The sequence below is a fragment of the Myotis nattereri genome (genome assembly GCF_964212035.1).
Source record: "Myotis nattereri genome assembly, chromosome: 11".
In the NCBI taxonomy this organism is placed as follows: domain Eukaryota; kingdom Metazoa; phylum Chordata; class Mammalia; order Chiroptera; family Vespertilionidae; genus Myotis; species Myotis nattereri.
Genome location: NC_138086.1, coordinates 72,127,353 through 72,147,476, shown reverse-complemented (window position 1 = coordinate 72,147,476; position 20,124 = coordinate 72,127,353). Strand labels below are relative to the sequence as shown.

At 38.4% G+C, this 20,124-nt stretch overlaps 1 protein-coding gene across 12 annotated transcripts in view; it reads left to right on the top strand.

Moving 5' to 3' along the window:
• Positions 1–5,396: 5,396 nt before the first annotated feature.
• NRCAM (neuronal cell adhesion molecule) overlaps positions 5,397–20,124 on the top strand; it is a gene marked incomplete at its 5' end in the record, with an annotated part of 70,533 nt that continues 55,805 nt past the window's right edge. For 8 of the 12 annotated variants that reach the window (XM_081101819.1, XM_081101818.1, XM_081101815.1 and 5 more), the window contains 5 exons: positions 5,404–5,509; positions 7,890–7,907; positions 10,926–11,031; positions 15,365–15,561; positions 16,737–16,859. In XM_081101819.1, coding sequence (XP_080957945.1) covers positions 5,404–5,509; positions 7,890–7,907; positions 10,926–11,031; positions 15,365–15,561; positions 16,737–16,859 — 550 coding nt within the window. Of the gene's footprint in view, positions 5,510–7,889; positions 7,908–10,925; positions 11,032–15,364; positions 15,562–16,736; positions 16,860–20,124 lie in introns of all 12 variants that reach the window. The other 4 variants (XM_081101809.1, XM_081101817.1, XM_081101808.1 and 1 more) reach the window with 1 other exon arrangement.

Sequence of the window (20,124 nt, the reverse complement as noted above, 5' to 3'; positions counted from 1 at the left end):
TTGTAATTGGATTTGAAGGTGGGAGTGAGCAAGGCTTCTTTTGAGAAACACTATTATCTTTCTGTCTTCTTCTATCATTCCTTCTTTTTCTAATCAGCTCTCTCATTCCTGAGGCTGGTGCTGACAACTGTCAACAGATAATTGGCTGGACACATATAGAACAGGTGCCATCCTTGGTCAGGGGCACTATTAGTCTTACACATGGGGACTTTCATTAAGCATTCTTTATCCCTTTGTCTCAGATCTCTTAATTATATCACTATCTACTATGTCCTTTCTTGTAGTTTCTGTGCTTAATAAAGGAGGTGTGGAAAAGCCAGTATCAAAATAATTTCGTGTGGCAGGTAATTAGATACCATCGAAAGACATTGATATTTTTGATTGTTTAACACCAGTCAAAAAGGCTTTAAATTTTTTTCTAAATCCGAGGGGTCCTTAAAACATTGTTTTATGTATTTTTATACTTCTTTATGCAACAAATATCTCCAGAAGGACTTACAAAACTTGGTAATAGTAACACTCACAAGGGGAGAACCTTGGTTTCTGGCTTGCTTACTTTGAATTATATGGTCTTTTGTACCTTATGAATATTGTAATATGTACGTATATTGCCTACTTTTAAGTTAACTTTTAAAGTGTGTCTTATCTACATTATCCTGACTTGTGGTTCCTTTAAAAGTACAGGGCCAGCACTCGGTACAATCCCAGCTGGCACCATTCTCATAGACTCCAGCGTGAAGAGGCCCCTGAAGTTGTGCTCTTGGCAACACTGTGGAGATCTGTTGATAATCAGAAACCATTCATGCTTTTTTTATTTTTAAACACCAGTGCCTACCTTGGTCATTCTGTTTGCAAACTGACTAAATGTAAAATAAGAGGATATGAGAGGGAGGGAAATGCTAAGGGCTTCTCAGGGTGTGACAATGTGAGATAACTGAAAAGCTCCAGAACTTTTCAGAACTGGAGCTCTAGGTCTGGAGCTTCTCTTACTGTGTGTCCTTAGGCACATGACTTTATCACCTTGCATCTTGGGTTCTGTATCAGGAAATTGGAGCATGTAATAGAATTTACCTTTGGGGATTATTGACAAGATGAGGTAAATTAAAGCAGGGAGTGGATTCAGTGTGACTCCTGGCACATGGAAGGTTCTTGGTGAATAATAGCCGTCCACTGTGATTGGTTTTTTTCTCCTCATCTATTAAATGCATATAATACCTGCTTTCCTATTTCCTGGAGCTTTTATGAATATCAAATAAGTTATACTGCTCAGAGGAGTGGAGATTTGAGCTATTTTCAAGTTGTATTCCATTATCTGTTATTGGGGTAAAAAATAAAAGAATCGGTTAATTGTTAACCTTTCCTTCAGTACTACTCCAGGTTCTAGCTACCAGATTCCTTGTAGAAACTCTACTATGGGACATCACTTTGGGCTAGGAGGAAATTAGAAACTTGTTCCTTGGTACTTCATAAAGTTTGCCTTGACAATCTCTGTAGTCACATCTCAAACTACTGTTTTCTGAGGCGCACTCATTGTAGTGTTGTTGCGTAGATTTAAGGGTGACTTTGTTGATGTGTTAATTATGTGAAGTCATTGTCCATTCTCTCTAACCTTCCTTCCATAGTCTCAGACCCAAAAACTGTGATTGAAAAGCACAGGTATGGGCTATTAATGGGCATTCATGTGCTTATTGGTAAATACAGAACAAAATATAAAAAGTAACCATCCTCAGGTTCATTGCTGAAAAATGCCTTTCACAGTGAAGATAATGTCTCACGCAGTTAGCTATCCAGTCAGTGAGGCCAGCCACTGATGAGTCAGGAGAGCAATGATGAGTGTGCCAAGGAGCATCCAGTCACAAGTTTATTGGCTCAGAGAGTGGGTCATCTTACGTTGTACAGTCAGCATTAAACCACCCATGCTGGGATGCTCAAAAGTACAGATTAGAATGAAGTGGTAAGTAATGCTTGGCCTCCCAGTTTCTTAATTAAACTAATTTTATCTTTCACTTGAAAGAAAAATATTTTATTTTCTTTCTAATGACAAGACTTTTTAAGTAAACAACACAAGAGCTATGTTTCTTGGGCTTAATAACAGCTTTAGGTTTTTAAATATATATATATATGTGTACCAAAATAATGCAGGGGAATATTTGCTGTATGGTTTAATATGAATTTTGGGCTAAAAGAAGTAAGGGACCCTTGAATTGTATATCTTTACTAATGATGAAAAGTTTACTGAAGAAAGGAGGTAAGAGGTTCTGGAGTTCAAGTGTGAAAAGTTGCTTTGAATGGCATTAAATAAAATATTAAAAGGCTTTATTGTTTATCATTAGTCTGGGTCATTTTAACAATATTTGTGGTTTCAAATATCAGGGTGATTTATATTCCAAAGATGAACCTACCATTTCTTTCATTCCAGCATGCTTTAAAATGTCTGTGGCAAATATTTTTTTTTTTTCCAAATTACAAGCTATATTGTGCTCACATACTCTTTAGCTTTGACTACACATGACTTGCTGTTTCATATTGGGGTTTTATTTATTCGAATGTCATTGTATGAAAAGTTTAGTTTTTGTTCACGGTTCTCATGTACGAGAGAATGACCATCATTTTTCAAGGTAAACTACAAAGCTGATGGGCTCCTGGCAGGGCAGGGCGTCGACATCAATATTGAGTGCAGAAGCAGTGGCGTTTCTTTGTGAGACGTACAGCACACATTACTCTTGCAGAGAGCAAGCGTCATTTCTTGTAGCTGGATTGGATTTGCACTTTGACTGAGTGCTGGGGACTCAATGCTGTCCTTGGGCATTGGGTTTTTCACCTATGACAGCATACGTAGGAGGAGTGAGTGAATTTCCAGGGGCAGGCTTCAGAGGATGGGCTGAGCCATTGCTTTGTCCTCCTCAAACAGAACCTATCCTGGACACAATTTCTTGGCTACTGGTGCAGTTAACTTACAACTTCTTGGAAGAGAGACCACATTTTCAATTGTCATAGTTCATGCCTCTCTCATTGTGAGGATTTACTCCTGGCTCTTTAAGTAAGTGCTTTCTCAATTTTTCTTAATTTTTTTTTCTTTATGCAACACTGTGATTTAAAATGCGATATTTTGTTCCATATATATACTCTTAAAAGGTAAAGCAGGTTGAATGATACTTACTTTTAGTTGAAGTTGTCTAATGGTTTTCTTGATTTTGAAGGATGACTAGTTAAGGCATCCAGGAAAAATAAATAATAAATGAAGAACTTAAAACAGAAATTGTATGTGGTTGCTTAAGATCTTATGAGCATTATAACGTATTAGTACACCTTTGAGAGAGTGTTTCAGTTCTCCAGCACCTATTCAGAGAGCAAGGCACTTAAGTCGAATAAACTCAATTACTCTGACACATAAATCAGGCAGGTGTGCCATTTGTTTTCTCAGTGTTTGATTCTGTTATCTCTAAATATGTGTAGTATGTACATCAACTTGTTTTAGTGCCATTTATGCTAGGTATTGTCATTTTTCCTGAAGCTTATGAGCAAATTCAAAGTTAGCAATTCAACAGAAGGTCATGAGAGACATAAGTAAGTTTGGCTAATTGATGTACACACACAGAAAGACAGTCTGGTTTGTATTTGGGTTAGAAATGGTTGTGTGAGCTTCTATACCTGCCTCTCAATGCTTAATGGGCCTGATTGTTTATATATTATATTATGGAAAGCCAATTTTCTAGTTCTTAAATGAAACTACACAATATGGATGTTTCATTCACAAAATATTTATATATGTATAGTATCTATATTTAGCACAGTAAATTCTTTTATTTATTTATTTATTTATTTATTTATTTATTTAGCAAGAAGTGTCCAATTACAATAGTAATTAGGTTTATATGAGAACTCAGTTGCTAGCAAAACACGTCTGTATTCTGTGTTTGTGCTCATGTTCTCCTGTGGACAGTAAACAGTTAATGTGCAAGGCACACTAGGTGACATGAAAGGAGAGGGATACAAAGATGGTAGAGGCCTGAAGGAGTAGGGTAGAGAGCATGAATGCAAAAAAAATCTATTTGATTCTCTATCTATCTATCTATCTATCTATCTATCTAACATGTGATGATTAAAGTAAGGAATTTCAGGATTTTTTAGGGGGAAAATGACTTCTAGTTTTAATGATCAGCTAATGTTTCAATTTTAACAGATCTATACAGAAATAAATTGGATCTATAGAGAAATAAGGAAATATGGTGGAATGGGCACTCCAGGGAGAAGGAATAGAATAGATAAGACAAAAAAGGTGGAAAAATTCAAGGTATTGACCTAAGAAAGAAACAGACCATCAAACAAACAAAACAAAAAAGTTATGTGGAAATAGGAACAGATAAGGTTGGTAGGATAAAATGTAGCCAAATTATTAAGGGTTTTTAAAATTACCTGTTTAAGGATATATTGAACTCTATTTGGTAGATCCCATATGGCTACTCCCAATATTTAACCACAGAAGACCCTTCAGAAAGAATTAACAATGCTCAGGAGGGTGACATCAGTGAGGAAGGCCTGGGACGCAGAGCCCAGGCGTATTTGCTGCCCTAGTCTAAGTGAAAGATGGGAAGGCCTGAATTGTCAGTAGTTCAGCTGGTAAATCAGTGTGGGGTTTGAAGCAAATTTGCAGCAATGCCCTGGAGTTTCCCAGAAATAATCTCTAGAATGGAGTAGCCAATAGGCCTCCCCTCTAACGTCACACTTCTTAACTGACTTACAAGTCAAGTTTGTGTGAACGGCATGGCAGGCTCTGATGTGAATGCAGATATTTAAAATGGAAATGAATTGACCAAAAAAATGTGAAGCACAGAGACATGGAACAGACTGACATATCTCAACATGGGGTTGGGGGGACCAGAAGAGAGAAACCAAGAAACTTATAATCTTACACGCATAGCCCATGGACACAGTTAATAGGGTAGGGAAGACCCTGAGGGGTGGGTAGGGGCTGGGAGGAGGGAGGTAAGGGGGGGCGGGAATGGGAGATAGCTGTAATACTATCAACAATAAAAAAATATTATAAAAAAATAAGTAAAAAGTAAAATGGAAAAATAAAGATAGCAGAGTAGACAGATTTTTGCTTAGCATCACTACCAATATTTCTGACCTGATTTCAGCTGCTTTATGAATAAATGATTATTCTAGTCCCGAGAGTTAAATATTTAAAAATTAGCTCGCTTTTAGAGTTCATGTATAATCCAGGACTGATTTTCTTTGCTGCCAGTTTCCGCTCTTCATTTCCTTCTTTTTAATACACTATAATTTTTATTCTGTCCTTTTTCAGTTTCCTGCATGAAAATTATTTAGACATTGCACACACATCTTTTGTGAGAGAAGAAAAGGAAATTCGGCTTGTGGGTCTCAGCAGGAGTTAAGCTAATGCAGCTGGAAATAATGCCGAAAAAGAAGCGCTTATCTGCAGGCAGAGTGCCCCTGATTCTCTTCCTGTGCCAGATGATTAGTGCACTGGATGTGCCTCTTGATTGTAAGTATTAACGTTTTAAAGCTTTTAGGCCCGGGAGTCAAAACCTCCCCAGCATTTACCGTTACTCTGAACTGTGTGAATGGAGAAGGTGTCTGTGTGATACTGAAAAGCTAATCAAAATTAATTTCGCTTTTACCTTCAGCACCTGGTGTTCATAAAGAACCGCACCAGAGAAATGGCCATTGAAACGATCAGACACATTGCACACGCCCTATCATTATCTTTCTGCGCCCCCAGGTGCCTTTTGTGTACCAGGGGGTAGGGGCTGGCCTGAGAAGGAGTGAATTGTGGGCTGCCCTGATCCTCCCCACAGGGGACTCTTTATAGAAGGAGTCCTGCAAGAAAACTGTATGAATTACTTTAAAATGATCCTGGAGACCTCCCCGCTTACACCCTCCCCACTTCTCCACCCTCTCATATACTGAGTGCTCTGGAAAAGATGGGGGGTAGTCTCTCGGCCAACCCCACACCACTTTTACATCCCCAAACTATGCATAATTCATTTCTCTTCAGGCAAGACAAAATTCACCTTTGATTGTTGAATCTTAAATATTAATTTAGATAAAGGAAATGCATCTTATCTAAAGCGTTCTTTGTTTAAAAAACAAAGATCAAGATTTAATTTTTCTTTTTATATATAATTTATATATAATTTATATATAACATATATATATAATAATATATAATTTATATATAATTTATATATAATTTTCAGAGAGGAAGGGAGAGGGAGAGAGAGAGAAACATCAGTGATGAGAGAGAAACATCATCGGCTGCCTCCTGCATGCCCTCTACTGGGGATCAAGCCCGAAACTGCAGCATGTGCCCTGACCAGGAATTGAACCATGACCTCCTGGTTCATAGGTCACTGCTCAACCACTGAGCCACACTGACAGGCTCAAGATGTAAATTTTGAAAATACAACAAGTCATCTGCAAAAACACTGTTTAAAATAGAACAAGAACAGCTACTGTATTAGCCTCCTCTTTTCCTAGTAGTTGAGTATATGCTGGACTCTCCCTGGTCTGTGTGGCCTATTTATGAAAAATGAAGACAACGCTTGGTTTCAACTGATCACTTTTCCTGCACTGAAATTAGAATTTCAAATCTGGACAATTACTAAACTTCAGAATTGATTTATTCTTTATCCCCAATCTGCATGACTTCTTTAAATCCATTAGCTTCCTGAATAGAACATCCGTTTGGCAAGCTTTCCAAGGTGCAAGGAAGATAGTACTTTCCCGGGGCTATTCGATTGTTGGGATGTCATTTTTTGCCAAAGAGGTTGCAACTGCCAGTGGAAAGACACTAAGAAGAGATGTGGTTTGCCACACACTTTGTTGAATTCCTTTGCTGTGCCTCTATAGTCTAAAGTACAAAAAAATATAATATTTTGCTTATTTTCAAAACATATTCTTTCAATTACCTTAATTTCCATTAAAAAAAGGATCACTTAGGCTCATTGGAGTTGGATTGCTGAAGTAAGCATTTGCCCTAAGAGGTATGTAGGAGAGAGATAAAAGCACTGGAGAGAAATATTTTATTCCCCCTTAATCTGACTGTTCAATCTAATAATCAGAAGGAAATAGTCACCTATGGCTCACTCAATTATTGCTGCTGATGGAGAAGAGGCATCACCGTGATGAAAAGGAAGTCGAGGACAACCAGGGGCTCCTGCATTAACCTTTGCAAGTGCTCGTGCCAGGCAGCCCTGCAGAATCATTTGAATTGCGTACTTACGTGATTGCTTCCCTGCCCCTATTCCTTACATCCCTTCTACCCGAGACGCTCCTTGGGGCGGCTACTGACAATCCCTGGGTGCTGGAGGGATTCTGAAAGCAGAAATATGCTGACCATCTGAAAAGTTTATTACAGATATGGGTATTAACCATAGAAATATAAAAACCTGAAATCAGCGTTGGATTGGTCTCGGATGGAACATTGTCACTGTGGCTATGTTCCCATTGTTAAGTGTTATTATCATGTGCATAGTGATGTCTCGGATGGTGGGATCAGACACTACACCGTGTGTGACAACTCAGAATAATTTTAGACTTCAGCTGTTTCCCAAATTGAACATAATTACTTGTCCAGCACAACATGGATGGAATGGAAATAGCCATTCTTATTCCTGGAAGAATTATGTTTTTGTTCTTCCGTGTGTGATATGGGATAACTGCTACAGGAATAAACAAACCCACATATGGGAGCTTCTTTCTCCTACCACTTCACAACTTCAGGCTCTGCTATCCTAGTTTTTTAGGTCAAATCATGTCAAGATGCCCCTTTTATCTTCAGGGTTCTAACGTTCTTATTACTAACATCTGGTTTTCTTTAATCCTGTTTGCCCACTCAACTGCTGATATTGATGGGGAAAAAGCAAAACTTCTTGAAGACTGTAAGTGTCTTTTGGCAATTACTAGGCAATGCGAAAATTTGGCCATGTCTTTGTTTTTGAATGAATAGTGTGAATTAAATGCACAATTTTATGTTTTGTGACTAACGTGTTTTTAAGCATGTGTATTTATTGTGGCTAAATGTTAAAATACCAAGAAGCAAGTTTAATATATCCCCTGCATGAATTCTGAAGACTCAGGTATTACTATATTTCATTTACCAATACTGTGTTCTACTAATGTCTGTGCTTTATTCACTTCTGATGTAACTCAATGAGAAAATTCATTAAATTTACAGAAAATGACCATCTGGTTCTAAATGCTTTTTGGAATGCTGGAATACAGACATGTCTTTTGGTACCTTTTAGAAATTGGATGCATGCAGACGCTTCATCCAGTTGGCATCTGTATACCCTCTGATCCTTCTTCAGCTTGAGGACCGTGTAGTGAGGTGTTTCCAGGTGCCATTGGTATAATGGCCTGGGGAATTTGAATATTGTTTTGAAGTGTGAAAAAGGCACTAAACAGCCCTCCCTCACAGCGTTTCCAAGTGGCCTGCTCTAAGCAAAAACTTTTGCTGCCCCTCAGCACCAGTTGAACAGCATCTATCATCTGCCTAAAAAAAGAGTTTTCAGGCAAATGAAAAATCCTTTGATGTTGGATTAACCAGGAAAATTATGTGAAACCACCTTTTTTACATATTACTTCAAAACATTTGTTAGTTGCTAGGTGATCTAAGCACTGTTCAAATAGGTAGGTCTAGATGGTAAACTCCTTAGGGGTGACATCTAAGCCAATTCTATTGCAAACACATGAATAGAAGTTCTGGGTCTGATACCACTAGTCGTCCACCTCTACCACTTGCAGAAAAGAAGGAGGAATTGGGCTGAGTCACTCCTAAGAATTCCCTCACCTACCACCTATGTTCACTGTTCCCTGGGTGTGAAATTCCAGGTTTCTTTCCATCATCCCAAACTCTATACTCCCAGAGCATACAGGATCACTCAAAGGTGAAGCTGGTCCAAATAGAAATGATTGTGATAATAATGTAAACATAGCTAACATTACTGAACCATTATAGTAATGGCATATACTAATAATTTTACACAGATTGTTTTATTTAATCCTCTAGTGATTCTAGGAATTAGATACTTCTTTGAAACCCCATTTTCTCTCTAAGGAAACTAGGTCTTACAGAAGTTAAAAAATTTGCTTGAGGTCTCAAAACTGGTAAGAAAGAAACAGACTAGTTCTTATCCACCAGACCAAACTGCTAGCCAACATCGGGAGCTGACAGGGCTGGAAGAATGAGGTTTCTGTCATGGTGGAGGCTGCGAAGAGCAGCTGGCTCATCAGGAGGCCAAGGAGGGGGACAGATCTTACTAAAGGAGGAGAAATTGATACTGTCCAGTATCCTGCATTTAATAGGTACACAATAAAAAAAAAGAGACAGCGATGGGTTCACCTTTTGACCTGTTTTTAGGTGTCATTTGGGTATTTAGTAAAAGATGTCTGGTGGACAGCACAAGGCTGGAGACCAAGCAACACAAGAAATCCATATTTGCAGGTTTATAAGACATTCGATGTGGAAATGATAAATTTAGCTCTGGCCACAATTCGCCACAATAAAGAAAGGCAAGAGCAGAGCGCAGTTATTAAGCTTAGGGAAACACTTGGGTGGCAGTGGAAGAGTTTCCCAAAGCAAGCACAGAACATGGGCAAAGGAAAGGGTAGATGGAGAATATGAAAAACTTCAATGATTGAGATAACTGTTTGTTCAGGAGGGGGGCACTATATATTGTAAAATGTTTAGCAGCACCCCTGGCCTCTGCAATAACAGATGCCAGTACCACCCCTGGTCTCAGAGGTGACAACCAAGATCATCTCTAGATACGGCCAAATGTCCCCCCAAGGGGTGGGGGCAAACTGCCCTGGTTGAGGAACTCTGGTCCATATGAATGGCTCTCCATGGAGGTGTGCAAGTCAGTGGTTTCTACCCGGAGAGTTTGGCTCTTTTCTCTGCTGTGTGCCTTCCTAGTCAAGCCTAGTTGCTGCCCTAAGCAAAACAATAAGCTGAAATCAATACTTGCTCTAGTCCTCCCCTGTTCTAACACTCCTGATTCTGATTTCACAAAAAGAACATGGTAATTTTAGAGTGAATTGAGTGTTGGATGTCCAGAAACCAGCTTTCTTCAGATTAAATTGCTCTGGGTCAATAACGGTTTTGCCCTATGATTTGATAATAAATAATCATGTAACACTTTGAAGAGTGGAATGAAAATATTATCTCCTGTAACAGGGAACTTCCCAAATCTATTTATCTTCTAAATAAGACTTTTACCTTTGTTCCTACTAGCCACCTAAATCCTGGTTCTAATAAGGCATGTCCAGTCTCTAACTTAATCATCTTTTAAACATTCAGTTCTCAAATTTATTTGTTCCCAACATACCTGGTGGGGCAAAAGGAGGTTTACAGTTGTGAGTATGCGAAACACAAAGTTTATTCTTGTATTATTATTTATTAACTATTGTATAATATTCCATATAAACAGCTGTAGACCTACTTTTGCCCCACCCTGTATATTAACATACATCAGCTCACGAATGAGCATAAGTCAGTTACTGTTTACTAAGAAATGCAAATCAGCATCATCACTTAAATTTCATTGAAAGGCCTGTTTGAACCAAAGGAATTAGAGCAAATTCTCATTGTTACATCAGAAAAGAAACTGTCCTAATATTAAACTTGTATTGGTAATTATTTTCCCAATCTTTTAGTGGGGGGAAAATGGGCTTTGTGAGTACCTATGGGTTACCAAAGGAAGTTATTCCTTGACTTCAAAGTTTTAGGAAGACTGCTGGTTAGAATCGACTGGGGCAGGTGCTGCCACCATAGACATTACTAAAAGCATTTGGAGCATATTTAGTCTGGGGTAAGTGATTTGCTATAGAAAAAAATGATGGCTATTATGATATTAAGTGATTTATTTCTTTACATTGTTCTTCTTTCTACAATTAAGTGGTACAACCTCCAACCATCACTCAACAGTCTCCAAAAGATTACATTGTTGACCCTCGAGAGAATATTGTAATCCAATGTGAGGCCCAAGGCAAGCCTCCGCCCAGGTGGGTGTCATGTACTGAGCGTAAGCACTGGCGCTAACATGAGCTTCATTTCAGGTCCTGCACATCTTCCAAGTATCGTTTGTAGGCTCACCGTTTTGTCCCTCTACTTACAGTCTGTCCTTTTTTGGAAACCCAGGTAGCATTTCTGCATTCATGCCCTTCTGTAAAATGCTCTAAAAATTGTGGGGAGATGTGGAAAGAGCGTGCTAGTGGCTCTCATGGCCTTAGGACATAGGCACATCCCTCTTTTCTGGGCCTCAGTATCTGTATTTGTAAAATAAAGAACTTGAATTTGATGATTTCTCAGATCCTTCCTATCTCTAGAGAGGTCTGTAAAATAGCTGTAAGTAGGTTTACTAACTTGGCTGGGTTCAGTAACTCAAGATTTTCCAAATGGATCTTGCAGTGAGCACTGCATGGCATGTTAGAGTTGGGAGAGATGCTAGAGATTATCTGGTCCAATGAATATATTTTATAGGTGGGAAACTGATCCCTAGTAATTCTAGATATCTTACCCATGACCCCACAGTTAATTAGTGGATGCTTGATAACTTGTCCAGTAATATATAGGAACTTGGGAGAGTTAGGTTATTATTATGAAAACGTAATGTGGATTTTTAATAATAAAAAGTGAAAATTTCTGAATTTTTTCTTCTTTTTTTAACAAAAAATATCCTTTAGTTATATACCGTAAAATTTACCCATTGTAAGTGTTTGCTTATTTTTAACCAATTGGCTATTGTGCAACAATCACCACTCAGTTTTAGAACTTTTCCTTTGTCCCCAAAGTTCCCTTATGCTCTTTTGCAGTAAATCTCCCCACTACCCTGAGCCTCAGGCTCTAATATAATTTCTTTCTCCATAGATTTCATCTAAATTGAATATAACATGTACTCTTCTGTACATTTGGCATCTTTCAGTTGGCATAATGTTTGGCTATTATGAATGATACTGCAATGAACATTCTGTGCAAGTCTTTGTGTAGACATTTGGTTTTATTTTTCTTGAGTAGATACTTCAGAGTGTAATTTGTGGGTTTTATGATAAATATATGTTTAATTTTTAAAGAAACTACCAAACCATTTTCCAAAGTGGCTCTCCCATTCTATGTCCCCATCAGCAATGTATAAATGTTCCTATTTCTCCCCATCCTCTCCAACACTTGTTATTGTCTATCTTGATTTTAGCTATTCTAGTGAGTATGAAAAGATGTTAATTTGCATTTCTCTAATGAGTAACAACGTGAAACACCTTTTCATATGCTTACTAAATACTTCTATATCTTTTTTGGTGAAATATCTATTTAAATAATTTGCTCATTTATTGAGTTATTTGTCTTCTAATTATTGAGTTGTGAGAGTTCTTTATATATTCTAGATACAAGTGCTATATTAGATACATGATTTGCAATTTTTTAAAAAATCTCTTTTTTAAAATTTATTTATTTTCTTTTTTCATCACCATTTATCCCCCCTATGCCTTCTTCCACCTCCCCCCACCACAATCACCACACTGTTGTCTATGTCCATGAGTTCTTTCTTTCTTTTTATTACTTGCTCAATTCCTTCATCACCACCTCCCCTCACCAGAGGTATCTGCCTGCTCTCTATCTATGAGTCTGTTTCTGTTTTGCTTGTTAGTTCAGTTTGTTCATTAAATTCCACATGAGTGAAATCATATGGTATTTGTCTTTTTCTAACTGGCTTATTTCACTTAGCAAAATGTTTTCCAAGTCAATCTATTCTATGCTGTCGCAAAGGGTAAAATTTTCTTCCATTTTACAGCTGAATAGTATTCCATTGAGTGAATGTAACATAGCTGTTTTATTCAATCATTACTGATAGACACTTGGGCTGCCTCCAAATCTTGGCTACTGTAAATAGCATTGAAGTGAACATAGGGGTGCACATATTCTTTTGAATTAGTGTTTTGGGGTTGTCGTTTTGTTTTGTTTTTTAGATAATTGCAAGAAGTCAAATTACTGAGTCAAAGGCAGTTCCGTTTTTAATTTTTTGAGGTAACTCCATACTGCTTTCCACAATGTCTGTACCAATCTGCATTCCCACCAACAGTGCACAAGGGTTCAATTTTCTCTACCTCACCAACACTTGTCATTTGTTGATTTGTTGATGGTAGCCACTCTGACAGGTGTGAGGTGATACCTCATTGTCGTTTTAATGTGCATCTCTCTGATGATCAATGACTTTGAGCATCTTTTCATAGGTCTATTGGCCATCCATATGTCCTCTTTGGGGAAGTGTCTATTCAGGTCCTTTGCCCATTTTTTAATTGGATTGTTTTTTGGGTTTTTTTGATGTTGAGTTGCATGAGTTCTCTATAAACTTTGGATATTAACCCCTTATCAGATGTATCAACAAATATGTTCTCCCATTTAGTGGAATGTCTGAGATTTTACTTCTATGTTTTCTTCTAAAATTTTTATGGTTTCCAGTCTAACATTTAACTCTTTTATCCATTTTGAGTTTGCTATTCTTATGTATGGTGTAAGAAGGTCCACAGGGTGGTATGGGAGCACTTCCAATTGTTGGAGCTGTTGCTTCCCCCCAGGCTGATGATGCATGGAGGGGAATGTTTTGCCTGAGAAAGATGGCTTCTGCAGCGTAGGGGAATGACTCAGCACAGGGATCCTGGTGGCTGACCTCTCAGCTCTCTTCCCAGTGCCACCAACCCCAGACTGTGCTCACACAGCTCTAGTCCACTCTGCCCTCCCTCCACTTGATCCCAGGATGAGTGACTACAAATTAAATTTTGTGCCTTGGCCCTTTAAGAGGGTGCCCGCATTTCTAGCCATCTCTCCCTGGGGACAGAAACCTCCTGCTTTTCCCAGCCAGATGTTATTGTAGGCTTCTTTCCGAGTTCTGGCACTCTTGCCTGGAGAGTCTGGCTTGGGGTTTAGACCCCACACTTCTAAGGGGAGCCCTCGCACAGCTGAGATATCCTTCTAGAACTTCAGCTGCTGCCTGTGAGTGCCCTGACATCCCTCTTGTACCTCCATACCTCCTACCAGTTTCAATGTGTCCTCCTCTCCAAGTCCTTGACTGTAAGACTTCTCTCCAGCTGGTCTTCAGCTGGTTCTTTGGGGTGATTTTCCTATACTTTAGTTGAAACTCCAGTTTGGTTTTGGGAGGAGGTGAGTATAGCTTCCATCTAATCTGCCACCGTCTTGAATCTCAAATATTTTATTTCTGAATTTGTCTATTGCTGGCCTTACAAAACTAGCACAGACTAGCACCTGAGGGAAAAATTAATGTATACTAAATACTGAAGTATATAAAAATCTTTCATCAAAGGCTTGCTTCAAAACAATATAGTCTGACTTATTAGAAACACTCTAACACTCAAGCCCTAACACGATATAATTTGGTGGAGTTCCCTTTAGTTTTACGTGTACTTTATCTCAGCACTATTGATATTGTGGACAGATAATTTTTTGTTGTGGGAATGGGGGCTGTCTTGGGCATTGTAGGTTATTTAGCAGCATCTCCAACCTGTACTGAGTATATGCCAGTGGCACCCACCATACTGCCTCCCACCCTAGCAGTTGTCACAACTCTTACTACAAGGAGAGCAGTGAGAAGGGAAATCCAAGCGGTCCTGGAAAACAGTGAAGTTTAGAGATGTATCCCTTTGTGTGAGCATGGCCCTTGTGACTAGTTATAAAGCGTTTAGTTACACGAGCACTGTGACTTTTATATAAGAAAATCTTCTATATAAATAAAACTGAGAAAGAAGAATTTCAGTTGATAATTTGAAATACTGCCTATGGAATTTATAGAAATTATCTCTAGAATTAAACACTTCTCAAAATACATTATATATAGATTTACCACTTTTAATTACCAACATTTAAAACGCCACTGAACTAGTATTTCTTCCCATCCTACACTTTGCACTTTGGCAATTTGAAACTTGTCTGATTACTTTGAAGGCCTTCCTTGTCACATTTCAGCCCAGAGCAAATTGTTGTAGATAGGTCAACTCTATGAACAATGGAGTTGACAATGAAAATGCTAATGAAGCGTTAAGATAGTGTGCCTAGGAGGCCTCCTTTCTGTATTTCTTTGAAAAGTGACAGGCAATTTGTGTGCATGATTTCTTTATTGAGTCAGATTTTGGGTAGTTCTAATAAAGACATGTACCTTAAAATGTGTGGCCGGCACTCTTTTGTAAGTCATGATTCAATGAAACGTTTTAGGTGTGAAGCCTATTGCACTTTTACGGAATATCAAAATGTAATAACTGTTTCTGAAAACGCATAAACTACTAGGAACTTGTTAAAGAGTACGTAATCCTGTTTTTATGTCTTGGGCAGCTTCTCCTGGACCCGAAATGGGACTCATTTTGACATAGATAAAGACCCTCTCGTCACCATGAAGGCTGGCTCGGGAACCCTCATAATTAACATTATGAGCGAAGGGAAAGCAGAGACCTACGAAGGAGTCTATCAGTGCACAGCCAGGAACGAACGTGGAGCTGCAATTTCTAACAACATTGTTGTTCGTCCGTCCAGTAAGTGGGACCTGTCCACCAACAGGTGGCTCTTTTTAAAGCATGGCTCTGAAACTCAGCATCTATTACGTCATCCAAATACTATTACGAGTATATACTAGTAATAGCATTGATTCCAATAATCTGACTTTGTTTTGCATAAAAATTATTGCTCCTTTCCACTTTACCCTAAGTTCCTCAGCCTATTTCTTTGTCAGTCTAGCATGTCTTTTATACAGGTCCAGAATAATAATAATAATAAAAAAAACACCCGGGGTAAGAAAAGTGTTTCTTTCCCAAATTGATCTAATTATTGATTTCTTATGTATTGTATGTATGAACAAACTTCCTACAGCCAGATGGAATAAATTCAGTATGAAATGGGTGATGAGGTGTGTTATCTTTTTAAAACATTCTTGTTTCAAAATTCAGGTAGAAATAGAGTGGCCTCACTACCTTGCTATTACGTGGCTGTTTTGCAGTGTTCTATACCCAAATCCTCTCAACAGCGCAAGAGCATGTATTTCAAGAAAAATGACCATTGGCAGTTCTAATCATTTTAAAAGCTTTTTTAATTACATATGTAATATATGTTCATTATATAAAAAATTAATTCCAAATAAAAAACAAATTTAAAAGTTACTCATGAATTCTTCCATTCAAGAAAATAATTATTGCTTTTTTTCTAGATATGTTTGTATGTGTTTAAAATGAGCTCATTCTGAAGTACTATTTTATAACCTTTTCTGACTTAACTACGATATGTATATTCTCACATCAGTTTTATCAATAAGTATACTTATATAATACTGTACGATATTAAAAGGTGTAGGTGTATAGTTATGTTATTTGTTTTACAAGTCTTTGGCCGTTTAAGCGTTTTCCATTCTTTTGTAAAGAACATGCTTGTAATGAAATTATTAGGTATCTTCTTAGTGATTTATTTAATATGAGCTCCTAGGCTTGGAATCACTGACTCAGAATTTATACTAATAATGGCAGAGAATGAAAATTGTCTTTCTCTCTCTTTTTTTTTTTTTTTTACTTTCAACACTGTATTTAAAATTTATTTTCTTGTTATCCTAATATACACAAATGCGGAGTTACAATTTTCCCAAAAGTTTAGTTTGTCTTTCTAGTGCTCTTTTTCTTTTTCAATCCAGAAATAACTTAGAAGTTGTTATTTCATATCATAGGGTCACCATTGTGGACCAAAGAAAAACTTGAACCAATCACACTTCGAAGTGGCCAGTCTTTGGTACTTCCCTGCAGACCTCCAATTGGATTACCACCAGCTATAATATTCTGGATGGATAATTGTAAGTTTTAATAATATGAATTTCTTTCTTCGAGAGTCTGACAATTATTTGTTGTCAAAATAAATTATTATCTCTTGTGATTCATAAAATGTTTATAAAATGTTTTAGAGATGCCCAGGAAAATAAATGCTCATTGAAATAGATGTCATTTCATTCATTCATTTGATTTTGGTGAGCACCTACTATGTTGCAGGCACTGCTCTAAATAAACCAAACAAATTTCCTCCGCTCCCCGAGCTCATATTCTATGCTGTAGGAATAGATGGGCGTGAAGAAGGAAGCAGACAATAAATGCCTGTTGAAAGTATGTGTCAGCAATCAGTACTAGGAAGGAAAATCAGCAGAGTTTTAAGCAGAGAATTAATGGAATGAGAGCAAAACAGGCCCCTAAATATTTGGTTGCAAAAGTAAAACCTGGCATAAGCCTGTAAGGCAGGAGCACCCTGGCGTGTGTAAAAGGCAGCAGGGAGGCCAGTGGGGCCAGACCCAGTGAGTCCGAGGGGAGAGTGATAGGAAAGGTCAGAAAAGCCCATGGGCTCCGTGCAGAGGGCTTTGGTTTTGCTTTGAATGAAGTAGGAGACATTGAGGGAGTGACTTTACCTGAAACAAAACGAACAGCAATAACATCACTTCTGCTCATGTATGGACAACAGAGAGGACAAAGGGAGAGTAAGGCCTCCTTGTTTGGAGGCCGCTGCTCTACTCTAGACTTGATGGCAACTCAGACTCGGGTAGTGGCAGTCCAGTGGGTAACACATGGTCAGGTTCTGGATTTGGAGGTAGAACCGCTAGGATTTATTGAGGTTCCGATGGGAGGCATGAGAGAGAGGAATCAAAGATAACTACAGGACTGAACAACTGGTAAAATGGAATTGTCATGTCATTTCCCAAAACAGCAGAAGCCCATAAAGGAGAGGAAATCAAGCTGTTTGATTTTCCCCCCACTTTTTGTGTGTTTGTTACCCCCAACAGCAGCTAATACTTATTGGATATTTATTAAGTGCCTTTGCTAAGGACTTTGCATGGGTTATCTCATCAATTTTTTACAACAACCCTATGAAGTATATCTGGTTATTCTTTCTACTTTTTAGATGAGGAAACCAAAGCACAGAGACATGAAGTAATAATCCATTAGGCAGTTTAACATTTGTCCACCTGTCCCTGTCCTTGTGGGACATTTTTATTGCTCTGCCTCTCCATCCTCCAAAATCTCCTGTACTAATAGGTTATTACAGTGGTCGGCAACCTCATTAGCCAGCAGAGCCAAATATCAACAGTACGATTGAAATTTCTTGGAGAGCCACATTTTTAAAACTTAAACTATATAGGTAGGTACATTGTTATTAACTTAATTAGGGTACTCCTAAGGCTTAGGAAGAGCCACACTCAAGGGGCCAAAGAGCTGCATGTGGCTTGCGAGTCGCAGTTTGCCGACCATGGGGTTAGCATGTTACCTTACAGCTGGGCCCCACATGGTTCTGCTGGGAAACCAGGAAATCAGGACTTTAAACGTGAGAAATCAGGACTTTAAACATGAGACGCTAATGAGACATCCATGGGGAGATGCCTAGCAGGAGTCAGGGCTACAAGAGTCAGAAAAAGATTCAGAGCTCCAGTCAGCAGTGTTCGCCTTAGGAGTTTCTTAGAGCCAGGGGCTGGAGGAGAGCAGGGCGGGAGGGAGAGAGTGCAGGTGGTAAGAGCAACGCCTGGAGGACTGAGACCAGGCGCCCTCCGGGAACCAAGAATTTAGGGAGAAACCAGCAAAATAGAGAGAAGGAGCTGTCACTGTGGTAAGATGAGAACAAAGAGAGAGCAAAGAAAGAGTGTTAAGAAGACAGAACAAGACAAGACAGAACAAGACAGATTAACCAAAGAATTTATATGCATAACCCGTGGACACAGACAGTAGTGTGATGAGGGCATCGGGAGGGGGCAGGAGCAGGGCGGAGGGGGGCAATGGTGGTGGTGGGGATTTCTTTAATACTTTCAAGAATAAAGATAATTTTTTTAAAAAAAGACAGAATAAACAAATGCTGCTGGTAAATCATATAACTTCTGATCTGACTGAGAAATGACTACTGAATTTGGGCAACATGGAGGTTCCTGTTGACCTTGACAGGAGTCCTCTAGGTGTAATGGTGGCAATGCAAGCGAAATATTTGTTGGGAATATATTTTATTCTCAATGACATGATTTCTTCTGAAGTCACGTGCTGTACATATTACCAAAGATAAAATTTAGCTCTAACATAATTTCCATTTTGACTCTTATTTGAAAGCACTCAGAGAAAGTATCATGAAGAAATGGAAAATAAACATATACATGAGTAAATGAGCAAACATATCTTTCCCATTATTGCTTTTACTGATTTTGAAAGAATAAGCAATAAATCAAATGTGAATGTCTGGTGTATGACATTGAGAATAACAGTATCTAAATGTCACTGCCAAGGGAGGCCAGTATTTGGTCCTTGGTTCTTATTCAGAAATGATGACCTTTTCACTTAGTGAAGATACATGCACATGTATAGTTTCAGAATCATCTGAATAAATAACTAATTTTTTTTTCCATATTGCACTGCTTGCTATGTCATTTACATACATTTTAGACTGTTGGCATATCATCTGGATCTTTCAAATAAAATTGCATCTGGAATATGAGAAAAATTCAGTCCTGGATAGCATCCTTCTTGCAAGATGACATTATCAAGTTATTCTATCTGCATACATTTTTTTAAATGTAACGCAAAGGAATTCAGTGGGCACTTTAATTTGATCTACTGACCACCGTCAGTAATAAAATACAGCAGGAGAAATGGAAGAGAATAAATGCATGCTTATCTTTGACTCTCTGTATTCACTAAATAAATGTACATTATTTTTATGAGTTATTTTTAAAACAATTCTTTCCCTAGGGATTAGTGACTCAAAACCATGAATTTACAATCACCAGCCAAATTTGCGTCTTGACCAGAAACTTTATTAACGTGGGTAACCAGCCCTGTTTCTGGCTCTGGCTCCACATTTCTCTGCCATGTTTTCTGCCCAAGGGAGCTGCAGGCTTTGAACCATAAGTTTGCCTTTTGTGAAATGTTAGATAGGGCACCTGCTGCAGGAGGAACACAGCGGTGACTCTGACTGGAGAAATCCTCTGGTCCCATACAACCTGGCCCAGGGCCTGGGATGTGCAATTTTTCCTAGTTCTTTCCCTTCAAAGCTGAAGAATTTTCCCAGTCTAGACTCTGTGGACTGAGTCAGAAGCTTCA